Genomic DNA, 25,720 nt, shown 5'->3' on the forward strand with positions numbered 1-25,720 from the left:
GTGTGTGTGTGTGTGTTGAGGGAGGGCTTGATGTTGGCCCCGTGTGTGTGTGTGTGTGTGTGTGTGTTGAGGGAGGGCTTGATGTTGGCCCCGTGTGTGTGTGTGTGTGTGTGTGTGTGTGATGCAGCCGGTGAGCGGAGTGGGATCCCGAGGTCCTGGAGGGATCTGAGGAACGTTTCTCAAAAAGCCGACAGACGAGTGTTTGCCAAAGCGCAGACTTCAAACGCCCTTTAAGCGGGTTCTCTCGGGCACTTCTTATTGATCTGTGGTCTGAAGTCGAGGAGGCGAACATGTCAGAGGGACTCCTGTCGCCATCGGCCAATGAGATTAAGCCAGACGGCTTCCCCAGGGTCTTTCTGCCCTCTGCTTGTCATCTCATTTCAGTCAGTCAAGTTTTCCTTCAGCCTCACACTTAATGATAAACAACAAATCAGCTTAGTGTTTCCCATACATTGACTTATTCGTGGCGGCCCACCACAACATCAACATTGACCACCACACAGTGATTTTTAAAAACTGTTGTATTTGGCCCCAGCAGTGGCGCGACTGTGTGTGTGTGAGTGTGTGAGAGAGAGAATATGTCAGTGTGTGAGTGAGAGAGAGAGAGACAGAATGTGTGTGTGTGTGTGTGTGTGTGTGTGAGAGAGAGAGAATGTCGGTGTGTGAGTGAGAGAGAGAGAGAATGTGTGTGTGTGTGTGTGTGTGTGTGTTTTGTAGTAGCGCTAGTCCCACTTAAAGGCATGCATACTCATCACTGTGGCTCCAGGTTGAAGGTCATCGATCTTCAATGGCTTTCTTCACGTCCTTTTATTGTGTTTTCCTCTTTGTCATAGCTGGTTGCCTAGGTGATTCAGTAGGTCGTAGGCAGACTTAATGTGGACAGCCGTGACGAAGCTTGTGCTCCCTCTGACTGACACATGGTCAGGTGCCCGTGTGTTGTGCCCTGCCTGTTCTGTGTGTTGTGTGTGTTGTGCCCTGTCTGTTCTGTCTGTTATGTGTGTTGTGCCCTGTCTGTTCTGTGTGTTGTGTGTGTTGTGCCCGGTCTGTTCTGTGTGTCTGTTCTGTGTGTTGTGCCCTGTCTGTTCTGTGTGTTGTGTGTGTGGTGCCCTGTCTGTTCTGTGTGTCTGTTCTGTGTGTTGTGCCCTGTCTGTTCTGTGTGTTGTGTCCTGTCTGTTTGTGTGTGTTGTGCCCTGTCTGTTCTGTGTGTCTGTTCTGTGTGTCTGTTCTGTGTGTTGTGCCCTGTCTGTTCTGTGTGTTGTGTGTGTGTGGTGCCCTGTCTGTTCTGTGTGTCTGTTCTGTGTGTTGTGCCCTGTCTGTTCTGTGTGTTGTGACCTGTCTGTTCTGTGTGTTGTGTGTGTGGTGCCCTGTCTGTTCTGTGTGTCTGTTCTGTGTGTTGTGCCCTGTCTGTTCTGTGTGTTGTGTGTGTTGTGCCCTGTCTGTTCTGTGTGTCTGTTCTGTGTGTTCTGTGTGTTGTGCCTGTGTGTCTGTTCTGTGTGTTGTGCCCTGTCTGTTCTGTGTGTCTGTTCTGTGTGTTGTGCCCTGTCTGTTCTGTGTGTTGTGCCCTGTCTGTTCTGCTTGTTGTGCCCTGTCTGTTCTCTGTGTTCTGTTCTGTCTGTTCTCTGTGTTCTGTTCTGTCTGTTCTCTGTGTTCTGTTCTGTCTGTTCTCTGTGTTGTGTGTGTTGTGCCCTGTCTGTTCTGTGTGTTCTCTGTGTTGTGTGTGTTGTGCCCTGTCTGTTTTGTGTGCTGTGTGTATTGTGCGCTGTCTGTTCTGTGTGTGTTGTGCCCTGTCTGTTCTGTGTGCTGTGTGTGTTGTGCCCTGTCTGTTCTCTTTGTGAGAGCTGACAGGGCACAACACTTGAGCCACTTGAGCTGGTCTGGGCTGATGTCAAAGATCCGCTCTTTCACTTGTTGTTTTTCCATTATTCAGGATCTCGTGGTGTTGTTGTGGTGATGTTTCAAAGCACCAGACATCACAGCAACTGTTCTCCAGACTTCCATTAGCTTCAGATTCCTAGAGGACAGACTTGCTGTGGTGGTGCAGCTTGAAGCTCCTCGCTCCCCACACTGATAAGAGAACTGGACAGAGTGAATGTTAAGAGTGTATTGTTGTCTTGTCACAAACACTTGGACTGTGCATTCGCTGTATACTGCTGTGTGTAGCCCTAGTAACCAGTACCTCTTCCTGTGGACTGGGGACCCATAGAGAAGGTGTTTCTTGGCCTGTTCTGGTTGACTTATGAGGTGGGGTCCTCTGCCATATTCAGCTGCTGTGGAGGGATGCCTGTACCAACTCTGTAGCCCAGGGGTGGGCAAAGTTTTAGGCTAAAGGGCCACATTGGGTTTTGAAACCTGGCCGGCAGGCCGCATGGTGGCTTGTGGCTGTTGAGTTTGCTGGTGTGGTGTTGTGTCGTGTCATGTGGTGGCTAGTGATTGTTGGGTTTGCTAGTGTAGTGTAGTGTGGTGGCTTGTTGTGGCTGTTGGTGGTGTGGTGTGAAGTGTAGTCCGCTGACCTCCTCTTCGGGAGCTAACCTAAATTAATCACATCAGCTGTAATAAAACTGCGCCTGACTGCACCACCTGGTCAAGTCCTCTCCCTCCCTCTCTCTCTCTGGGCTGCTCCCTGCCTGCCCTGTGGGTGGAATGCAGGGGTGGGGGGCAGGCCAGGGTGTGTGTTTGGGGGCGGAGGGACTTTGGCCGGTCACCACAGCGTGTGTGTCAGAGGGCTTGAGCTCAGCCCCGTCCTGGGAACAGACCTGCAGAGCACCATCTGGTGGCAGCGCTTGGCTAGCCTTCACTCCGCAGGGAGAGGGACAATACATGTCCAGTTACTGACCCCGCGCGCATGTGTGTGTGTGTGTACACTAATGGTGCCACGATTCTCCAAATCCTCGATTCACTTTTTGATCTTTTTTCAATTATATTACTATTAATGCATTTCTCAAGTTTTTTACTTTGCCATATTTCCTTGTTTTGGGAAACTTATTTCAAAACCGCATTTTTATTTTGAAACCGTGCCTACTGGGAACAGAACAGACATTAAACATAGACGTGCAAATGAAATGAAACACAGAACGATAATTAGATCGTTTCAGCACACTCCGAATAAACACAGAACGATAATTAGATCGTTTCAGCACACTCCGAATAAACACAAAGGTGTTCATGGAATATTGCACTTATCAATGCGTCAGGGCCGGTGAGGCCAGGTAAGGGACTGTGGAACCAAAAGCAGACTCAGAAGTTGATTAAAGGTTAATTAGGTTTTAATGTTGAAGAACACAAAAATAGGCAGCCAGGAAAAACCACTTGGTAGGCAGAGTCAACTTAGTAGGCGAAAAAAAACACAGGCAGCAGTACAGGCAAGGCTCAAGCAGATCTCCAGAGTGGCAAAAACAGGCAGAGTTCGGTACACAGGTAGGCCGCAGGCAGTTAAGCAAAGGGGCTAGGCAAGACTCACATGTCAGAACAGGCAGAGGTCGGTAACAAAGAGCAAGCAAAGTCCAAGCAAAGGTTTCCAAAAAGGTTCAGGCAAAATCAAAGTCCAAAAACAATCCTTGGTCAAAAAACAGTAAATCCAGCAAGAATCCACACTGAAAGACGTGACGATCTGGCAAAGAGTGTTCCACATGGCATGGCTTAAAAACCATGGCTGACGAGGAGAGTGGCAGCAGGTGTAGCAGAGCAAACACAGGTGATTGGACGCCTCCCTTGTCAGTCAACCAAAAGCCAAGGCAGAAGGAAAACCCGGACCGGAGCAGCAAAGGCATCTCAAGTCACAGGCTAGGAAACGAGGCTTCTGGACCGGAGCAGCATCTCAAGTCACAGGCTAGGAAATGAGGCTTCTGGACCGGAGCAGCATCTCAAGTCACAGGCTAGGAAACGAGGCTTCTGGACCGGAGCAGCATCTCAAGTCACAGGCTAGGAAACGAGGCTTCTGGACCGGGCTGTGACACAATGTGCATGGTATGCTTTAAAGTAAGCCTAATTTTGGACTGTAACTAGAACTTCTTTTCACTTGTTAAGTTCAGTAAGTTAGCATTAACTGAACCACTCAACAAAATAGTCTACTTCCATACCGGAGATTTCAGAGTAGGAGAGTAGAGTTTGGTTGATGTGTGGTTTTTTGTAACTGGCTGCAGCTTGAAGTTAGAGGAGATAACGCGCTGCAGTTCAACATGTGTGTGCGTGGGGCTTGACATCATGGCGCGCCCACATCCAAGTGAGCCATATTTCGTTTAATTTGGCCCTCAAAAGTAGAATGGTGTGTTTAATTTAGCCCTCAAAAGTAGAATGGTGCGTTTAATTTAGCCCTCGAAAGTAGAATGGTGTGTTGTTTTGTTATCATGGACTTTTATATTAACAACAAGAATTCCGTCTCCATTACAACCAAATGTACAAAGGGGCCATCTTGCTTTATTAACAACAGGTGAACCAGAAGCATACATTGTGTAACCGGCTAGATCACGCTAGACAGGTGAACCAGAAGCATACATTGTGTACCGGCTAGATCACGCTAGACAGGTGAACCAGAAGCATACATTGTGTACCGGCTAGATCAAGCTAGACATATCCTCGTCTCAAATATAGGCTACTGTAAAGGCCTAGCCTAGTGGGAGACACTCAGAAAACATCAGCTGTAGCCCAGGCCTGCTGGTGTGATGCCTTAGGCAAGCTCTCTCTCTCTCTCTCTGGGCAGGTGATCTCTCTCTAGGCAGGCTCTCGCTCTTTCTCTCAGGCTGCTGCTATTAGGCATGGGCCACCCAGCAGTCTGCTAAAATGTGTTTTTGCTAAAAAAAACGAATGTACAGTTAATTGGGATTTGCCGCATCTGTTTACTTGTGGTCTGTTGCCTGTTGGTAATCTGGTTGCATTATTTTACAAATTGTCTAAGAGAACGACCTTCCTCGACACCCCTGCTAGCAATGCCCCTTATGAAGAAAAATGACAATCGCAAATTAAATTAATAGAATTTCGAGCCCCTTTCTATAAACTCGGTTTTGTACAGAAAATGAATCTTTAAAAATCGGAAAAACAATGAGCAAAAAAGCATAGCCTACGAACCGAATTACTTATCAGCAGCGATCATTAAAGCTGCAGTTGGCAAGATTTTTTTGATCATATTCACTGAAACCGACAATATGCTCCGACAGAACAACATAAATCAGCTGGTTTAAGAAAAAAACCCGCATTTCTCTACCTCCACCTAGAGCCTGTTATTTGTTTTGCAAAAATCCACAGCTCCCGGTTTTTCTGGTCCAATCAGAGCAGGTCTGTGTGAGATCTGACTGTCAATCACAGTCTGGTGCACACTAGTATAATTATAATTATAAGTATATATACTCTGATCCCGTGAGGGAAATTTGGTCTCTGCATTTATCCCAATCCGTGAATTAGTGAAACACACTGCACACACAGTGAGGTGAAGCACACACTAATCCCGGCGCAGTGAGCTGCCTGCAACAACAGCGGCGCTCGGGGAGCAGTGAGGGGTTAGGTGCCTTGCTCAAGGGCACTTCAGCCGTGGCCTACTGGTCGGGGTTCGAACTGGCAACCCTCCGGTTACAAGTCCAAAGTGCTAACCAGTAGGCCGCGGCTGCCCGCAAACGAGCTGCCCACTGACGAGCACAAACTCGATGAGAGGGTGCTCGGTGGTAGTGGGGGAGGGGCATGAGAGTTATAAACATTCAAAATTCCCCTCAATCTGTCAGACTTGCCAACTGCAGCTTTAATAGCATGTCAAGAGGTAAATAATAAACAACTGATGACAAGCCGAAATGACTGATCAACAAACAGCCCGTAATTGCAAACCATGATTGACCATTTCTGCAGTGGATGTTGTGTATCAAAGCTACAGTCTTAAACAAATTGTCTTCGTTATCCACCTCTGGGCCTGTTTATCAGCATATTATAATCTTTTAAGAAAAATTATATTTATATGTGGGCTATCTTTAGGCTACATAAGGTGACCAGGCGTCTTTTCCCCGGAGTAAATGACAAACAAACTGCTTACTCATTACATTGTCCTGCTGCCTTGGATTTTACAGTATTGTTAACCGATATGAAATAAGACAGGTTTGTCTTTCTGCCTTTCTGCGTCGTAATCCTAGCGAAGTCGAGAAGACATTTAAACTTTCCCTCGCCAAGATGCGCGGAAAAAAAAAAAATGGCTGACTTGGGTGTGGGCGGGGCTTGATGTCCCCTTCCCGCAGGTCGCAGCGAGGTGCTCCTCGTTTTTTTTTTTTGGTCTCTTTCCATGTACGGTGGATGTGACATTGGGGGTGTGGCTACATCATCCATTCTACATTTGATTTCAACGTTCAAGATAGAGACCGAAATCGTGACACCCCTAGTGTGCATGTACGCGTGTGTGTGTGCACGTACGTACACATGTGTGCACATACGTGTGTGTGGTCTACACCTGCTATACTCAACGATTAGCTTGTCTTCTACCTTCAGTAGCAGAATTGCCATTGATTGCCCCAGTTGTGCCCCAAGGCTGAAATATGTTTCTAGATTCTTAATGAGATGAAATGTTTTGTTCGGCTGCTTCCCTATTTGCATCATGTTTGTTTTAGTATTGCATTGGTTATAAACCATGTTACATCACAAAACGTTTATAGCAGACATAACCCTTGTAGATAAGGGAGGTTTATGGACAACTGGTTCAGATTGGCTTCCCTGTGGTGTCCCCAGAGTCAGGGGCATCATCCTCTCTGAAAAGCACAGCTCTTTCTCTCCAGCATGGCAGGTCTGCCAGCCTGGCACAAAGACACACACACACACACACACACACATTGGCACAGTGTGCTACCACATGCTGTGAAGTGTCTGGCACAGACTGGAGACATTGCTCCATATCAGTAATGTGAAATAGAGAGGTGGCTTTATATTGTAGCGTCAGTGGATGTACATGTTTAAGTTGAATGAGTGTCTCCCAGAATGCAGTGCGAGTGAATGCTATAATGTGTAATGTCGGTTATAATAGTTGTAGTTACGTTTACCATGTTGTGTATTTGTTAGCGTGTTAGTCTCTTCGGTTGTACCTCATGTGTTTATCCTCGTGTTGATGTGTGTGGTAAACCCTTATTGTGTGTTACATGTGCGGCTGAGACTACCCCTGTGTTGCCCTATGTAGTGATCCGTATGAGTCTGAGTGTGTTTGAGTCTTCCTGTTCCAATAAAAGGCCGTCCTGCCAAAGGTGATTCTTGTCTGAGGGTGAGATCGCTACAATATTAACAGTAGTAATGGATGTCTTTATATTAACAGTTGCACTGGATCTGTGATAATGTACAGGACAGATAGTGGATCTGCTTTTGTCCTCAGTGGAGTAGCAGCATTCCAGGTTGTCCCCCAGATCTGCTGTGTTCTGGGTGCTGTAACCTGGATTTTCTCTCCCTCTTCTTATGCCATGGAAGCCCAAACCCAGGCTCCCAGCCGCTCTGCGGAATGCCTCAATGATGCTAAGGGAGCGCTACCATTAAATGTCTTAGGGGAGCGCTAGTGTACTAGCTCTCAGTGATGCTAAGGGAGCGCTACCATTAAATGTCTTAGTGAGGCTTAGGGGAGCGCTAGTTTACTAGCTCTCAGTGATGCTAAGGGGAGCGCTAGTGTGCCACCATTACTGTCTCAATGATGCTAAGGGAGCGCTAGTGTACTAGCTCTACTGAATGTCTCAATGATGCTAAGGGGAGCGCTAGTGTGCCACCATTTACTGAGTGTCTCAATGATGCTAAGGGAGCGGTAGTGTACTAGCTCTACTGAATGTCTCAATGATGCTAAGGGAGCGCTAGTGTACTAGCTCTACTGAATGTCTCAATGATGCTAAGGGAGCGCTAGCAAGAGCGCTAATAAATGTGAGCGCTATGTGTGTTAGCTCTACTGAATGTCTCAGTGATGCTAAGGGGAGCGCTAGTGTACTAGCTCTACTGAATGTCTCAGTGATGCTAAGGGGAGCGCTAGCAAGAGCTCTAATGAATGTGAGCGCTATGTGTGCTAGCTCTACTGAATGTCTCAGTGATGCTAAGGGGGAGCTTAGTGTAATTAGCTCTACTGAATGTCTCAGTGATGCTTAGGGGAGCTTAGCAAGAGCTCTAATGAATGTGAGCTTATGTGTGCTAGCTCTACTGAATGTCTCAGTGATGCTAAGGGGAGCTTAGTGTACTAGCCTACTGAATGTCTCAGTGATGCTTAGGGGAGCTTAGCAAGAGCTCTAATGAATGTGAGCGTTATGTGTGTTAGCTCTACTGAATGTCTCAGTGATGCTAAGGGGAGCGCTAGTGTACTAGCTCTACTGAATGTCTCAGTGATGCTAAGGGGAGCGCTAGCAAGAGCTCTAATGAATGTGAGCGCTATGTGTGCTAGCTCTACTGAATGTCTCAGTGATGCTAAGGGGAGCGCTAGTGTACTAGCTCTACTGAATATCTCAGTGATGCTTAGGGGAGCGCTAGCAAGAGCTCTAATGAATGTGAGCGCTATGTGTGCTAGCTCTACTGAATGTCTCAGTGATGCTAAGGGGAGCGCTAGTGTACTAGCTCTACTGAATGTCTCAGTGATGCTTAGGGGAGCGCTAGCAAGAGCTCTAATGAATGTGAGCGCTATGTGTGCTAGCTCTACTGAATGTCTCAGTGATGCTAAGGGGAGCGCTAGTGTACTAGGCATCCTCTCTAAGATGCGAAGAATTTGCAGACTTCTTCAAAAACAAAGTCATTTCTATAAGGGAGGCTATTGGTAACACAAGTAATATGTTTGATAGTACACCCAAAAACAGCCCCCCAAAATTAAGGTCCTTTAGCACTATTACTCAATCTGAGCTTGGTAAAATTATAACTCAAACCGGCTCCTCAACATGTGTTTTAGATCCAATCCCTACTACATTCCTCAAAAAAGTATATGATGGCTTAGCTCCCTTTTTTCTCAAGGTAATAAATACCTTATTAGAAACAGGTATATTTCCAACTGCTTTTAAAACCGCTGTTGTGAAACCTGAAATCTTGACCATACCAATCTGAGCAACTACAGGCCTATATCAAATCTATCATTTTTGAGCAAAGTACTTGAAAAAGTTGTTTGTAATCAGTTAAATACCTTCCTCAATGAAAACAGTATCCTTGAAAAATTCCAATCAGGTTTTAGATCAAATCACAGCACAGAAACGGCTCTAGTAAAAATAGTCAATGTTCTCAGACTAGCTACCGACTCAAACAAAGTCTCAATCCTTATTCTTCTGGATTTGAGTGCGGCATTTGACACCATTGATCATAGCATCCTAATTCACCGCCTTTGCGAAGTGGGTGGGTCTCTCTGATAATGCTCTAAACTGGTTTCAAACCTACATTACTGGCAGAGATTTTTATATCAGTCTAGGAGATCATGTATCTGAAAACATGACTTGCCTTTTGGTGTGGCCCAGGGGAGCTGCCTTGGTCCCCTGCTATTTTCTATATATGCTTCCATTGGGAAACGCCATAAGTCAGCATAATGTAAACTTCCACAGCTACGCAGATGATACCCAATTGTATCTTTCTGTGGAGCCAACTAACCCAGATGGCCTTTGCTCCCTCACTGCATGCCTAACCTCCATTAATCAGTGGATGAGCAAAAACTTTTGAAACTAAATGATGACAAAACAGAGGTACTTCTGGTTGGACCAAAACTAAAGTTGTAGATATTATTCTTAGTAATCTGGGGAACTTGGCACACCAGGTCAAACCAAAAATAACAAGCCTCGTGTCATCTTAGATGCAGAGTTAAGTTTTAAGCCCCATATCAGTAAAGTTCCTCAGACAGCCTATTTCCACTTGAGAAACATTGCCAAAGTGCTGCCCTTTTAACTCAACAAGATGCAGAAAAACTAATTCACGCCTTTATCACTAGCAGGTTGGACTACTGCAATGCACTTTTCACTGGTCTTCCCAAAAACATCTAAAGAAATTGGCACTCATACAGAACTCTGCGGCTAGACTTTTAACTAAGACTAAGAAGAGAGAACACATCACCCCTGTGTTGGCTGAACTGCACTGGCTCCCTATTTCCTATAGAATTGATTTTAAGGTTATGTTAATTACTTACAAAGCTCTGAATGGCATAGCACCTTCATATATCTCTGAGCTTTTAATATCTTATCAACCACAAAGGAAACTTAGATCATCCAATTCTAATCTTTTAATCGCACTCCAAAGTGCTCCACAAACAAAGTGGAGAAGCTGCGTTTATCCATTATGCCCCCAAACTATGGAACACCCTGCCTCTGTACATCAAGCAGGCGAAGTTCAGTAAATATTTTAAAAAGATCTGAAAACATACCTGTACAGGAAAGCTTTTAGTTAACTCATCTTATCCTGTAGACTACATTTTTCAGATTATTCTACATCTGCTACTATTGGAGGCGCAGCCAGCCAGAAGCAGATGGGCTCCCTATTAAGTCAGGTTCTGCTCAAGGTTTCTTCCTGGAATATGGGAGTTTTTCCTTGCCACAGTTGCCATATATGGCGGCTTGTGGGGGTAAGAGGGTTAAGGCTGCCAGTCTTATGACGCCATTTTCTATATTTTTGATATGTTGCTGAGTATATCATAAACAGCAAAGAAAAGTGATTGATAATGACTGACTGACTATTATTGTGTTACATGCTTCAAATGTAAAGCACTTTGAGCTGCATTCTGTGTATGAAAGGTGCTATACAAATAAAGCTTTATTATTATTATTATTATTATTATTATTACTAGCTCTACTGAATGTCTCAGTGATGCTTAGGGGAGCGCTAGCAAGAGCTCTAATGAATGTGAGCGCTATGTGTGCTAGCTCGACTGAATGTCTCAGCCCTTCTGAGGGCGTTCACACTGAAAATTCCAACGACAGGAAGTGCACTGGTAGTCCCTGGATGGTGGAAAACACACTTTACAGAGGTACAAGCAAGTTATAACATAAACTGTTCCTCTTTTGACACAGTACGACCAGGTCACTGTCGAATAGAGGACAATAGATGAGACGACACTCTTCTGTTCAAATGTACGCACTCCGCCAGTAAGCACAGTGTATACAGGATGCTGCATGAAAGTGTGTTCACAGAAGCAAATGTCTCAGTGATGCTAATGCTCTTCCACTACAGCCAATATGGCGCCAGCTCACCATTTACTACAAGCATGTAGAGGGAGTAAGTACCTCCTTCAACATCCATTAACTACAAGCATACAGCAAGGTTACCATCCCACTAGAACGTCCCACATGAGCCTCTGCCCATGCCCTGGCTCCGGTCTTCAGTCAGGTGCCCACCTGGCACCCTCTCCCCATGCCCTGGCTCCAGTCTTCAGTCAGGTGCCCACCTGGCACCCATGTAAGACCACCCCACAGCTCACTCCGAATGCCTATAAACACGCTACACTCCTCCTAGCCTGCAGAGTAAATACTAAGGAAACTACATGCTTTTATGTGGCCAATGCATGACTTATTGGCTTTATATGTAAGCTCTGTGTGTGTGTGTGTGTGTGTGTGTGTGTGTGTGTGTGTGTGTGTGGGGTAGGATATAGGGGCGGTATGCATGTCTCTGGATTGTTCTTGCCCCCCCTCCCTCTCTCTCACCCCCGCCCCCTCTCCTCTTCTCTTCTGTGTTCTGACCCCCTCCTCCCCTCTCCCCCCCTCCCCTCTCCTGTGTTCTGGCCTCCTCTTGCCTTCATGCTGTTGGCTTGTCCTGCCTGGGCCCCCTCCACCTCCACCCCAAGCAGCTTTCAGCAGGCCATATTTAGGCAGTGGAGGGAAGGCCTCTTCGCTATGTAAACAAACCACTCCAGGAGAGGAGGAGAGGGGAGGGGAGGGCCTGACCACACTTGTGTCTGTGTCTGTCAAAGTGCATATACCGGGCTGCCCTCACACACACAGACACACACACACACACACACACGCGCCACTCTTGGACTGCAGGCTACAGCCAGTGCTGAGTAACCAGACAACAGCAGGCCCGCTCTCAGCTCGGATCAGTGTGGGGGGCTGAGGGGGTTAAGATGAGGAGCCCCATTGCACCACTCGCCGGGAGTTATGAGGATCGAGTGCCGCAGTACCCCTGGAGCTGAGTGTGTGTGTTTGCCCACCTGTCGGGGCCGTGTTGATTCAGCGGCGCGCGGGATTGCGAAAAGAGGCCGGCACTCGGCTGAGTGTGTGAGTGTACGTGCGCGTGAGGTGGTTGAGTGTGTGGATCTGAAGCGGGCTGCGCTATGAGTGAAGGATTCTGGGAGTGCGGCAGCCCCAACGCCAGGACGCAGCCTATCAGGCTGAAGCCGCGGTCGGGGCCCTCGTCGCCAGCTGGCGGCTCTCCGCGCATGTCCCCCCGAAACTCCCCGCTGCTCTTCCGGAAGCTTCTCATGAATCGCAGCATCACTTTGCAGAGGAGGTTCACACTGGCATACCCGCCCAGGTACCGCACAGAACACACACGTCTAGACACACACACACACACACTCTCTCTGGAACAGCGCAGAACACATACATCTAAACACACACAGACACACACACTCTCAGGAACAGCGTAGAACACTCACGTCTTGACACACACACATACTGTACACTCCCAGGTCCACAGCAGAACACACACATCTACAGTACACACACACACACAAAAAAAACAGCACACATGCATACACACATACATAACAGTCTTCACACACTCACACTCTTGGGTCACATTCACATGTTTCACATGCTCAGCATGCACACACATGTACACACACACACATGTTCACGCACACATACATACACACACACACACACACACACACACATAGACTTCCTATTCAAATATAGCACTTTGCATGCTCACACGTACATGCACACATGCAAGCACATTATTACACTAACACACAATTAATTTGTGCCCGACTCACACATACACCTTTACACACAGGTCTAGTCAGGTGAACGACTTAGCACACACAGACATACACATTTACACACAGGTCTAGTCAGGTAAAGGACTTAGCATACACATTTACACACCGGTCTAGTCAGGTAAAGGACTTAGCATACACACACATACACATTTACACACAGGTCTAGTCAGGTAAAGGACTTAGCATACACATTTACACACCGGTCTAGTCAGGTAAAGGACTTAGCATACACACACATACACATTTACACACAGGTCTAGTCAGGTAAAGGACTTAGCATACACACAGTTAGTGCTCACAGTACACAAGTTCTTGTTCTTACTGACAGACACACCCACACGCATCCTTGGACTCCTGTATGGGTGTGTGTGTGTGGCTTCTCTGATCTCCTCTGAGCTTGGTGTCTGCTGTTGAGAAGGCTCTCCATCTGCTCCTGCTGGTCTGGAGGAGAACGGAGGGCCTGAGTATCCCGGAGTATCTGTTGTCTGTTGTGTGTGTGGCGCTCTCCGTTATCTGGACAGGTCTACCGTGGCGTTCTCCGGCTTGACGTGATGCAGAGACGGTTGCAGAGACAGTTGTTTTGGTTTCAGGGGCTACTTCTGTTCTGGCTCAGGAATGGACAACCGTGCCCTCGTCCTGTACACTGCAAAAACTGCTTGCCTAGTAAAATCTAAGTGTTATTAATTTCATATAAAGATCAAAAAACCTAGTTGGGATTGTTTTCAGTATAATGAGGCTTACCTAGCCCTTTCTCATCAAATCATTTGCCTTAATTTAAGAAGAGTTTGACTTATTTTAAGGCGTCTCATCCTGAAAACAAGCAAATTTGTCTGCCAGTGCATTAAAGGAATTATCCGGAGTAAAATGCACTTTAGATCAATTTACGGATGATTGGGAGTACATACGTTGAGTTGACATCAAAATCATGTCATTCGGATGTGTTTTGAGAAAGTTCGATTTTACCGTTTTTTTAGTCAAAACTCGTTAGCCTGGAAGTGACCAGGGCATGTCATTTCGCCTACAAAACGCTATTTTTATACCTCTTGTACAGTTCCAAACAACATCACACTTACGTGGTAGTGAGTAGAGGGTCCCTAAAGCCAAACCGAAGTATCCCGAGGTCTTTATGTGGTCGGATAGAGAGTCCAGAATGAATTTCATCAAGCCAGTACCTTTCCGGAAATGTTGCTGCTGCAGCTGGCGTCTTCAGGGGAAAGTCCGTAGGAGTCGATTGCTGAGGGTGGAGTAACACGCTCTGGAAATTCACAATTTCATCGCCGTTTTTTTTTGTTGTTTTTTTTTAAACATAGTCCATACAACTTCATTTCAATTTCAATTTCGAAAGAAATACTGGACTATGTTTTTTTTTTTTTTTTAAACGGCGACAAAATTGTGAATTTCCAGAGCGTGTTACTCAACGTATGTACTCCCAATCATCCGTAAATTGATCTAAAGTGCATTTTACTCCGGACAATTCCTTTAAGCAAATTTGTCTGCCTGTGCGTTTAGCAAATTTGTCTTGACAAGACTCCTTAAAATAAGTCAAAGTGTTCTTAAATTAAGTCAAAATGATCTTTTGAGAGGGTGCTCTCTTCATACTAAAAACAATACCGTATAGATTTTTTGATCGTAATTTAAGATTAATTAGATTTAATTTTATGTAGTGTAGGTCCTGTAGGTGCAGTGGTGAAGCTCTCTGCCAAACGAGACTTTTATATATATCTCTGCAAACACACACACACACACACACACACACACTCCTGTGGACTCTGTGAGCCAGTGCTGATGAAGTCTGCCTTAACTGTGTGGATACAGTCTGATTGGAGCCTGAAGCAATATCTTTTGGTCTGCTGCATTGGGATTCTGCTATTTTCGTGACAAGTATGTATTCAGACTTGTTATCTTTGTTTTGTTTAGGAATCGTTCCTGCCTGGTTTTGTTTGGTGAGATTTATTTCCACCCCGAGGCGTTTAGATGAAGGCCACTGCATCCAAATCAAATATTTAGACCTAGTTTTATTCCCAGTTCCTCCTCTCGGATGGCCGGTGCTTTGTGCTCTTACAAACCTTTCCCATAGCGTTGACTTACACCCCCCACCCCACCTCCACCCCCTGCTCCTGCTCTTATTTCAAATGAAATCATTGAGTGGAGGAATGTGAGCGTCCTCTCCGCCCTCATATGCCCCCCTCCCACCCTCCCAAATAAACATTTCCGGCGCATTGTTTTGATTGGAGCAGATGGCAGTGAGTGGTCCCTGTGGAGCATGACGTCAGAGGGCTGTTTTGGAGCAGAGAGGGCTGTGACCACGAGGTCGGCATGTGGACCTCCACAGGATCATCTGCATGGCGGAGAGGAGAGGAGAGGAGAGGAGGGAAAAGGAGATGAGGGAAGGGGAGAGCAAGGGAGGGGAGGGCAGATGAGATGAGAGGGGAGGAGAGGAAGGGAGAGAGGAGAGGAGGAGACGGTTCCAGAAGAGGAGTGGCGGCCTCCTGCAGGTGATTTACAGCAGAAACTGGCAGGGTTTTATGAGGGAGGATGGACAGCAGTGTGTGTGTGCGTGTGTGTGTGTGTGTGTGTGTGTGTGTGTGCGTGTGCGTGTGCGCGTGTGTGTGTGTGTGTGTGTGTGTGTGTGTGTGTGTGTGTGTGCGTGTACGCTGAGAAAGGGGACTACTGGGGGAGACAGAGAAACTGACGGATGGCTCTAAGTCCTCCATGAGCTGAATATAAGTATGTGCTGCAGTCCTCAGCTCCATCCTCAGGGCCCATAGCATCTGCTGCAGTGCAGTCCTCAGCTCCATCCTCAGGGCCCATAGCATCTGCTGCAGTGCAGTCCTCAGCTCCATCCTCAGGGCCCATAGCATCTGCTGCAGTGCAGTCCTCAGCTCCATCCTCAGCTCCATCCTCAGGGCCCATAGCATCTGCTGCAGTGCAGTCCTCAGCTCCATCCTCAGCTCCATCCTCAGGGCCTATAGCATCTGCTGCAGTGCAGTCCTCAGCTCCATCCTCAGCTCCATCCTCAGGGCCTATAGCATCTGCTGCAGTGCAGTCCTCAGCTCCATCCCCAGCTCCATCCTCAGCTCCATCCTCAGGGCCTATAGCATCTGCTGCAGTGCAGTCCTCAGCTCCATCCTCAGCTCCATCCTCAGCGCCATCCTCAGGGCCCACAGAAGGAATGTATGGAGGTGAGACCAGACATGCGTGAGGGTCAGTAAGGATTGTAAAGAGCTATGGGAAAACAGTGGTACAATTGCTCGTTTTTGCTCTCTTTTTTAATAAAATTTTTAGGGTCTAAAACAGCCATGCACAATTCAGCCCTTCTTTCTCTCTTGTTTGTAATGTTTATGTTTGCGGGGCAGACAATCCCAGGCTTTTGTAGCCGTCCTGCAGCACTGTGATCGCCAGGCAGGGAGGCAATTACAGCACGGCCAAAAGGTCGGATCCCAGCGGTCAAACAGACTGATAAATTGTAATGTAAATACAGGCCTCTAATAAAACATGTCTTGGAAAATATCTTCTAATCCTAGTAGAACACTTTGATGCAAATCTCTACACATAATATTTATGCCATCTCTCTCTAACAGCTCTTTGTCCCATAAATGGTGCTGGGTAGCTTGAGTTAGATCTCATCTATATTTGTGGTATTTCAAAATATGAGTTTTGGCCAAGCGTTTTGGTTCTTTGATCGCTATGGCCTCTTATTTGTTTTTCGTCTTCCAGCCGACAGCATGTGAGAACGCATTCAGGGAACACTACATTTGTGCCCACTCTTGGCTAATCATTGAGCCAGACGCTCCAGGGAGTGTTTGAAAGTCCATCTCTTTGTTCGAGGTGGTCCAGAGGTTGCCTTTTTCTCACATGAGACACACCAGCTCAGTAGATAACCCCCTACGTACAAACACACACACACCCACAAACACACACACACACACGCACACACACACACACGCACCTTGTTGCCTTGTGAGTGTGCGTTGAATAGACCATGTTGAACATTATCAGTATTTGACCAGTGGGTGTTGACATGGTCATTGAACTGAAACTGAGCACGCTAAATGCAGAGGCATTTAATGAAAGGCTCACGGTGTCCAGAGGGACTCTCATAATACAGCACGGCCCAGCTCCAGCATCCATCACACACACACACACACACACTACACCATCAACACAAGACTTAAAATGCCAGTGTGGTGCTAACCGTGTAGCACTCCTCACAGCAGACTAAGTTGAGCCTCTCACAAACAATAAGCCTGTGTGTGTGTGTGTGTATAATGGCCAATCTGGCATGTCTCTGTGCCCAGCCACCATCAGACTCGCACTGGGCACCCAGAGTGTGTGTGAGACGTCCACGACAGGACATGCCAGTGTGACGCTTGTGGCCCTCACCTCTCCATCTACCTGCACAGGTGTCCTGTGGGTTGCCATAGCAGCCTGGTTTAGTGAGAGCCTGCGTTCATGTAGTTCTGTGGCTTTCATACCACAGGGTGTTCTGAAGATTTGGGGGTAGGAGGGCTCAGTATGTATGTGTGTGTGTGTGTGTGTGTGTGTGTGTGTAACAGTAAACAGTAAACACTGTAGCTCAAATGAGCTGTGTGTCTCAGGGGCTCTAGCAGGTTAGCGCCATAGCTTCACCAGGTTAGGCAATGTGCTGAGGGGAAGCTGCATAAACACCATCTTACGTACAGTAAACAGGCAATCGCACAGACAGACCACACAGAGCATGCAGACCTGCCGAGGCTTCCTATGGATCCAGTCCCACCGTATACACAGCCTTGCGTATAGCACACAGTCACACACACACACACACACACACAGCCCTGAGATCATACCAACTCCCATCTCAGTGGGGTGACCAGTGGCACTGTCATAGGCAATGATCAGTGTTGTTCCTCTGATGAGCCCAGTCACTTCAGTCTGTTCCTGCATGCCATTGGCCACACATTCCTATTTACCCAGAGGTGAAGGTCCGATCGGACTTAATGGAGCAGTGTGTGTGAATGTGTGTGTGTGTGTGTGTGTGTGTGTGCGTGCACTCGCTGACTTCTGGAGGAGACTGAGAGAAACTGCCAGACGGCTAGAGTCAACCACAGATTTTGATTTCAAAGCCATTACAATTTCAACCAGACTCCTATTGATGTTTTTATTGATTTCTATCCCTGAGTTTTCTTGTGGGTTTCTGTCCTTCGTTTCAGTGTTATTCTTGACTGCAGTGTTTCTTTAATTCGTGTTTGTGTTTGATTCCCCAGCTCTCTCCCTCACTGTTACTGCTGACATGTTTTACGGGTTCAACCGGTGATTAATGCGCAGCGTTGCTGTCTCATACCCAATGCTTTTCCTCACTGTGAAGGGAACCGTGGAAAAGGCACTGAACATTCTACATAGAACTTACTGTATAGAACATTCTACATAGAACATTCTACATAGAACATACTGTATAGAACATTCTACATAGAACTTACTGTATAGAACATTCTACATAGAACTTACTGTATAGAACAGTGGTTTTCAAAGTGGGGGCCGCGAGGGGGTGCCAGGGGGGCCTCAGCAAGTTGGAAGGAAAAATAAAAGCAACAAATGAATACATTCGAAAAATACAATGCCATTATAATACAGTGATTTGTTGCATATCTGAACATTATATTTTCCATGATAATAACTGGGAATAATAGTAGAGTGATAGCTCTCATATAGCAGAAAGCCCCAAATGCAATTTTTACACACTATGCTCCATCGCAAAGTGCTTGTGGCTAAAATAATTATTAGGATTAGCTTAATGTATTTTTACATTTGCCCTAGTATTGTGGATGGGTTAAGTAATCGCTAATATTCATCACTGGCATCACTCTCTTGACCGAAAGTCATTTGGTGGTTGAGAGGTCAACCTAGGTTAAAAACAGGGTCAGTGTGAAATGGTCAGCCTCTGTAAAGATGTGAATCAGCTGATGGATGTAGTGTGCTGTCTGTTATATCCACACACACACACACTGATGATTTTGTCTCCTAGTAATGTGGCATGATCACAAGCAGTCAGATGTTAATCATGGCACAGAGGAGCCAACTGTGTGTGTGTGTGTGTGTGTGTGTGTGTGTGTGTGTGTGCTTGTTGGCATCTCTGCTGATTCATTAGAGCTGCACAACATGGAGTTGGTATATAGGTATTTACATACATATTTCACTATGAGAAATATGATTTGAAACACGCTGCTGTTAAAATCTTATTTACTGGTTGCTGATGTAACTAGTGTCTCATCCAACTCGCCATCTGGTGCTCAATTTTGTGTGTGTGTGTGTGTGTGTATGTGTATACTGTTATATACTGTTATATATATTGTTTTGTTTGTGAAGAAGACTAGACATGGAGATTGACGTTGTTAAATGATTAAAATGGCTGCCGTGGTGAATGCATGTGACAGCGGTTGGACTTGGTGGGTTTTTGAGAACCTTTTTTCTGCCTCGTCCCAGCTGGTGGGTTTTTGAGAACCTTTTTTCTGCCTCGTCCCAGCTGGTGGGTTTTTGAGAACCTTTCCCTGCCTTGTCCCAGCTGGTGATTGGCCAACTCAAATATTAGACCAAGATTAAAGCCACACACTCATCTCCTCCCGCATGGTGTTTTCCCAAAACCCAATCTCTCAACCAAACTCTTTGTGTGTGTGTGTGTGTGTGTGTGTGTGTGTGTATGTGTGTGTGTGTCTGTGTGCCTGTGCCGGTCTGTGTGTGTGTGTGTGTTTTTGTGTGTGTGTGTGTGTGTCTGCCTGTGTGTGTGTGTGTGTGTGTCTGTGTGTGTGTGTGTGTGTGTATACGTGCAGTGTTATTCTCCTAGTTGGGTAGAGCCTACCTGAGTATTTGACCTTGGTGCCTGCTTGCACTGACCCACATGCAGTCTGACCTAGTTCCTCCGCAGGCCACAAGGCACGTTAAGGTGACAGCGTCTCTATAAATACTAGACACAAGCACACACAGATGAACCTGCCTTGCATTTAACACAGACAATGATCATGGATCATGTAAGCAATTATCCCAGCAGGGCAATGTAAGGAGACAGAAATGACAAAAATATTGCTGTTCATGTTTTGATCATACGTGGAAAAGCATGAGCTGGTCTATTGTGTCAGTTCTAGAGAAGCTGTTGGTAGGATTCTGTTCTAGATAAGCTGTTGGTAGGATTCTGTTCTAGATAAGCTGTTGGTAGGGTTTTGTTCTAGATAACCTGTATCACAGTAACGTAGATATGAATGTCGCGATTTCGGGTTCGAATCGTATATCGTTACAGCCCTAGTGTGTGTGTGTGTCTGGGCATACAGAATACTGTGTGTGTGTGTGTGTGTGTGTGTGTGTGTGTGTGTGTGTCTGGGCATACAGAATACTGTGTGTGTGTCGGACCTCTCTGTGACCTGCCATTCTTTTCACTGGTCATTCCCTTCTGCCATTCTGACTAGCCTGTCTCAATGCAGCAGCCACTACAACTACCCCAGTTCTGACTAGCCTGTCTCAATGCAGCACCCAGCACAACTACCCCAGCTCTGCAGCACAACATGAGTGCTCTGGCTAGCCTGTCTCAGATCACTTCAGCTCACTGTGACCTGACAGCAGCCCCCCCCTCCCCATCCTAAAGTAGCATCCTGGGAGAGTTAGCTGTCTCCCACTCCACTGTGTGAAAGGCTGGATGTGCATTTCCCTGCTGCTGCTTCTTCATCACTCACTTCTCTGCTTTTCTTTGCCTCCTTTTTTCAGCTTTCTGCCGTTTTACTTTCCTCTGCAGCAGCCAGACAGTTGAGTTGAGCTGAGCTGAGTTGAGTTGAGTTGAGTTGAGTTGAGTTGAGTGGAGTGGAGTTGAGTGGAGTTGGTGTGAGAGTTGAGTTGAGTTGAGTTGAGTTGAGTTGAGTTGAGTGGAGTTGAGTGGAGTGGAGTTGGTGTGAGTTGAGTTGAGTTGAGTTGAGTGGAGTTGGAGTGGAGTTGGTGTGAGAGTTGAGTTGAGTTGAGTTGAGTTGAGTTGAGTGGAGTTGAGTGGAGTTGGTGTGAGAGTTGAGTTGAGTTGAGTTGAGTTGAGTTGAGTTGAGTGGAGTTGGTGTGAGAGTTGTAGCTGAGCTGAGCTGAGCTGAGCTGAGCTGAGCTGAGCTGAGCTGAGCTGAGCTGAGCTGAGTTGAGTTGAGTTGAGTTGAGCTGAGCTGAGCTGAGCTGAGCTGAGCTGAGCTGAGCTGAGCTGAGCTGAGCTGAGCTGAGCTGAGCTGAGCTGAGCTGAGCTGAGCTGAGCTGAGCTGAGCTGAGCTGAGCTGAGCTGAGCTGAGCTGAGCTGAGCTGAGCTGAGCTGAGCTGAGCTGAGCTGAGCTGAGCTGAGCTGAGCTGAGCTGAGCTGAGCTGAGCTGAGCTGAGCTGAGCTGAGCTGAGCTGAGCTGAGCTGAGTTGAGTTGAGTTGAGTTGAGCTGAGCTGAGCTGAGCTGAGCTGAGCTGAGCTGAGCTGAGCTGAGCTGAGCTGAGCTGAGCTGAGCTGAGCTGAGCTGAGCTGAGCTGAGCTGAGCTGAGCTGAGCTGAGCTGAGCTGAGCTGAGCTGAGCTGAGCTGAGCTGAGCTGAGCTGAGCTGAGCTGAGCTGAGCTGAGCTGAGTTGAGCTGAGTTGAGTTGAGTTGAGCTGAGCTGAGTTGAGTTGAGCTGAGCTGAGCTGAGCTGAGCTGAGCTGAGCTGAGCTGAGCTGAGCTGAGCTGAGCTGAGCTGAGCTGAGCTGAGCTGAGCTGAGCTGAGCTGAGCTGAGCTGAGCTGAGCTGAGCTGAGCTGAGCTGAGCTGAGCTGAGCTGAGCTGAGCTGAGCTGAGCTGAGCTGAGCTGAGCTGAGCTGAGCTGAGCTGAGCTGAGCTGAGCTGAGCTGAGCTGAGCTGAGCTGAGCTGAGCTGAGCTGAGCTGAGCTGAGCTGAGCTGAGCTGAGCTGAGCTGAGCTGAGCTGAGCTGAGCTGAGCTGAGCTGAGTTGAGTTGAGTGGAGTTGGTGTGAGAGTTGAGTTGAGTTGAGTGGAGTTGAGTGGAGTTGGTGTGAGTTGAGTTGAGTTGAGTTGAGTTGAGTTGAGTTGAGCTGAGCTGAGCTGAGTTGAGTTGAGTTGAGCTGAGCTGAGCTGAGCTGAGTTGAGTTGAGTTGAGCTGAGCTGAGCTGAGCTGAGCTGAGCTGAGCTGAGCTGAGCTGAGCTGAGTTGAGTTGAGTTGAGCTGAGCTGAGTTGAGTTGAGTGGAGTTGGTGTGAGAGTTGAGTTGAGTTGAGCTGAGTTGAGTTGAGTTGAGCTGAGCTGAGCTGAGCTGAGCTGAGCTGAGCTGAGCTGAGCTGAGCTGAGCTGAGCTGAGTTGAGTTGAGTGGAGTTGGTGTGAGAGCTGAGCTGAGTTGAGTTGAGTGGAGTTGGTGTGAGTTGAGTTGAGTTGAGTTGAGTTGAGCTGAGCTGAGCTGAGCTGAGCTGAGCTGAGCTGAGCTGAGCTGAGCTGAGCTGAGCTGAGTTGAGTTGAGTTGAGCTGAGCTGAGCTGAGCTGAGCTGAGCTGAGCTGAGCTGAGCTGAGCTGAGCTGAGCTGAGCTGAGTTGAGTTGAGTTGAGTTGAGTTGAGCTGAGTTGAGAGCTCAGGTGTGTTGATGTAACAGATGTCAGATTAACGGATGAACAGGTGTGTGTGCCTCTGACGTCTTTCTTGGAAAGACAGATAGGTGTTTGTGTGTGTGTGTGTGTGTGTGTGTGTGTGGGGGTTGGGGTTTGTTGTGACTGATTGTTGTCTGACGCAAGTCTCACGGCTGTTTGATTCAACAATTCTACTTGATACACACTTCAGTCGATACATACTACTTCATACACACTTCAGTCGATACATACTACTTCATACACACTTCAATTGATGCATACTGCTTGATACATACTTGCTCCATTGTGTGTGAGAAAGGGCCCACAGCGTGCACACAGTCTATCTATAAGGGATGCGGCATATCATATCATATATTGTATACTGGGATGCGGCATATCATATCATATATTGTATACTGGGATCAGTGTTTCCCATACATTGACTTATTTGTGGCGGCCCACCACAATATCAACATTGACCACCACACAATGATTTTCCAGGTTGTACTAGATTGTGCTTAAATATGATTAGCATCATAACCACGCTGCACTAATGTGTTAAAAACTGTTGCATTCAAGTTAATTCTGCAAACCTACCACCACAAATAGAATTCAATTCTGTGGGAAACACTGTGGGATGGTGCTTCTATGCTGCTAAGAATTTGCCATACATCTCTATTGGTGTATGTCTATGTGTAATGTTTGCATTCTGTACCTGTTTATGCAATTTATTTGTTATTTGTTTCAGTTGAATGAAACTATTTGGATAAACAACAAAGTTGTTTTTATTATTTATTTATTAATGGGTTTTTAATCATTGATATGAAGCACATAACTACTGATACTTTACCACTGAACATTACTATATGAAGATTTTAATAACATCATATCATAATTGTATATCACCATTTCTCCTCAAAAGAAAGAGATATGTATTTTTAACCTTGACCATCCCTAATATTTATGTGAAGAGTTCATTTATAAAAGCACATTGTAATTGTAATGAATATTCATAAATCTTTTTTTGTGCATTCCAGGTAATATCAATCAAGCTGCTGTTGGGTTGTTTTGATAATGTAAAAATAAATCATATTATCAAAACAACCTAACTGAAGTGTTTTTTGATATTACAGTAAAAAAAAGGTTCAGCAAAAGCAGAAATTCAGATCATATTCAAATCTGTTTGGTGTAGTTTAGAATCTGTGTGGTGTAGTTTAGAATCAGTGTGGTGTAGTTTAGAATCAGTGTGGTGTAGTTTAGAATCTGTGTGGTGTAGTTTAGAATCTGGCGTCTGGAGGCCGGTGACATGGCACTGACTACCAGGTTCACCTGAGCACTGGTTTAAGTTCATGTAACATCTACCAGGTTCACCTGAGCACTGGTTTAAGTTCATGTAACATCATGCTGAGCCCAGAGAGGCAGCACAAGGATAAAGTGCTATGAGTCCTCGCCAGGTGTATATCCTGTGTGTCATGTGCCCTATTTCAATCGACATCCATGTGCTCAATTGAAAGCCTACATTTCCACTATGTGTATATTTCCATGATAAGTTTGAACAAAAATGTCATTTCAAGTGGTCTTAAATCATTTATTCATTTAGTTGATGCTGTTATCCAAAAGGACTTACAAATGAGGATTAACATCCAAGCTGCATGGCAAATGAAGACTGTGCTGTAGGTTCACAATAGATGCTGCAATACAAATATCACAACACGAACAGAACATGAGAGATCAAAAGCTCAAATGAAATGCATCCCAGCACCCAACCGGCAAATCAGATGCTCAAAACGTTTCCCCATTCTGTGTTAGGCTTTCGTTGACGCGTGGTGGGCCTGCGCTTGTGCAACCCAGGCCTGATCTTTGTCTCTTTGGAAGGACATGCGTTTGTGCTTTGGGATTTGGTGGCTCATTAGCTCTGCACTGCAGGGGACATCACAGAAATCCCACAGGTGTCTGAGTTGAGGATGGGTCATTTTATTTTCCTTTTACAAATGAAATGGCGTCAACTTGCAAGTGTTTTTTTTCCCCCTTACTTCCTAATCATTTAAAAATCTAGTGTTGTTCCAAGGCTTTGGTCTGGCAGGGCTATTTTTAGAGGATCAATCACTTCCAGATGTGCTGACGTCAGTGCTGGGATCAGAGCCCCCTGTTGTTCAGTGCGGCTGCACTTATCATCAACTTGGAAACGCTTTCAGATTCCTTGGTTTGGGGAGAGGCGGATACCTTAAAAGGCCAGAACGGATCTGGCGTGCGAGAGCTGACCTGCTGATGCTGCTGCCAATGGACAGGTCATGGAGATCTGCTCCATCTGAAAGGAGAAACCTTCCTCTGCTCGCGCTCAGAGGCTGCGCTCAGAGTGGTGCCTGTGATCATGTGACCCTGGGCCCCCCTGCGTGGTCATGTGATCCCTCTGTTCTTCTCCTCCTCCTCCTGCGTGGTCATGTGATCCCTCTGTTCTTCTCCTCCTCCTCCTGCGTGGTCATGTGATCCCTCTGTTCTCCTCCTCCTCTTCTCTCTGTGGTCATGTGATCCCTCTGTTCTCCTCCTCCTGTGATCCCTCTGTTCTCCTCCTCCTGTGTGGTGATGTGATCCCTCTGTTCTTCTCCTCCTCCGTGGTTGTCTTGCCCTCCGCTCCGCTGCTTCCCACACAGGGTCACACTTCCTCTTCGCTCCCAGGGGAAACCCGGCGTCCCAGAGAAGAGGGGCTCCTGCCCCCTTCAAGGGCTCACCCTCTCCTGCGCGCGCACACACATACACACATATGCATGCACACACACACACACACACATATGCATGCACACACACACACACACACATATGCACACACACACACATATGCACACACACATGCACATACACACATACAGATCTCTCACACACACTCATAAGCACACCTCTCTCACAGCAGATCTCTCACACCCACACACACACCCCTCAGTGCAGGCCCTATTTGTAGTCCTGGTGTGTATCCTAACAATGGCCCAGATATGAGTACCAGAGAAACACAAGGTGCCCAGATGTGTCACCAGAAACGAAACAAACACACACGAGACACGCACACACACATACACATGCACGCACGCACACACACACACACACACACACACACACACACATGCACACACACACATACACATGCACGCATGCACACACACACACACACAGACACGCACACACACATGCGCGCGCGCAAACACATGCGTGAGACGTGAGAAGAAGTTGTGTTGCAGTCTGTATTAAGTATGCAGTTGTGTGGCTAGCTGAGTA

At 46.7% G+C, this 25,720-nt stretch overlaps 1 protein-coding gene across 4 annotated transcripts in view; it reads left to right on the forward strand.

The window, feature by feature from the left end:
- The window catches only part of LOC125300379 (cAMP-specific 3',5'-cyclic phosphodiesterase 4C-like), a 94,459-nt gene that overhangs the window by 24,185 nt on the left and 44,554 nt on the right, over nucleotides 1–25,720 (forward strand). Inside the window, exon 1 of one of the 4 annotated variants that reach the window (XM_048252271.1) lies at nucleotides 11,866–12,405. The exons of the other annotated variants lie outside the window; for them this stretch is intronic. Coding sequence (XP_048108228.1) covers nucleotides 12,206–12,405 — 200 coding nt within the window. The 5' untranslated portion in view covers nucleotides 11,866–12,205. Of the gene's footprint in view, nucleotides 1–11,865; nucleotides 12,406–25,720 lie in introns of those variants that run through there. 4 annotated transcript variants of the gene reach the window in all.

Source organism: Alosa alosa, chromosome 9 (genome assembly GCF_017589495.1).
Source record: "Alosa alosa isolate M-15738 ecotype Scorff River chromosome 9, AALO_Geno_1.1, whole genome shotgun sequence".
In the NCBI taxonomy this organism is placed as follows: Eukaryota; Metazoa; Chordata; class Actinopteri; order Clupeiformes; family Clupeidae; genus Alosa; species Alosa alosa.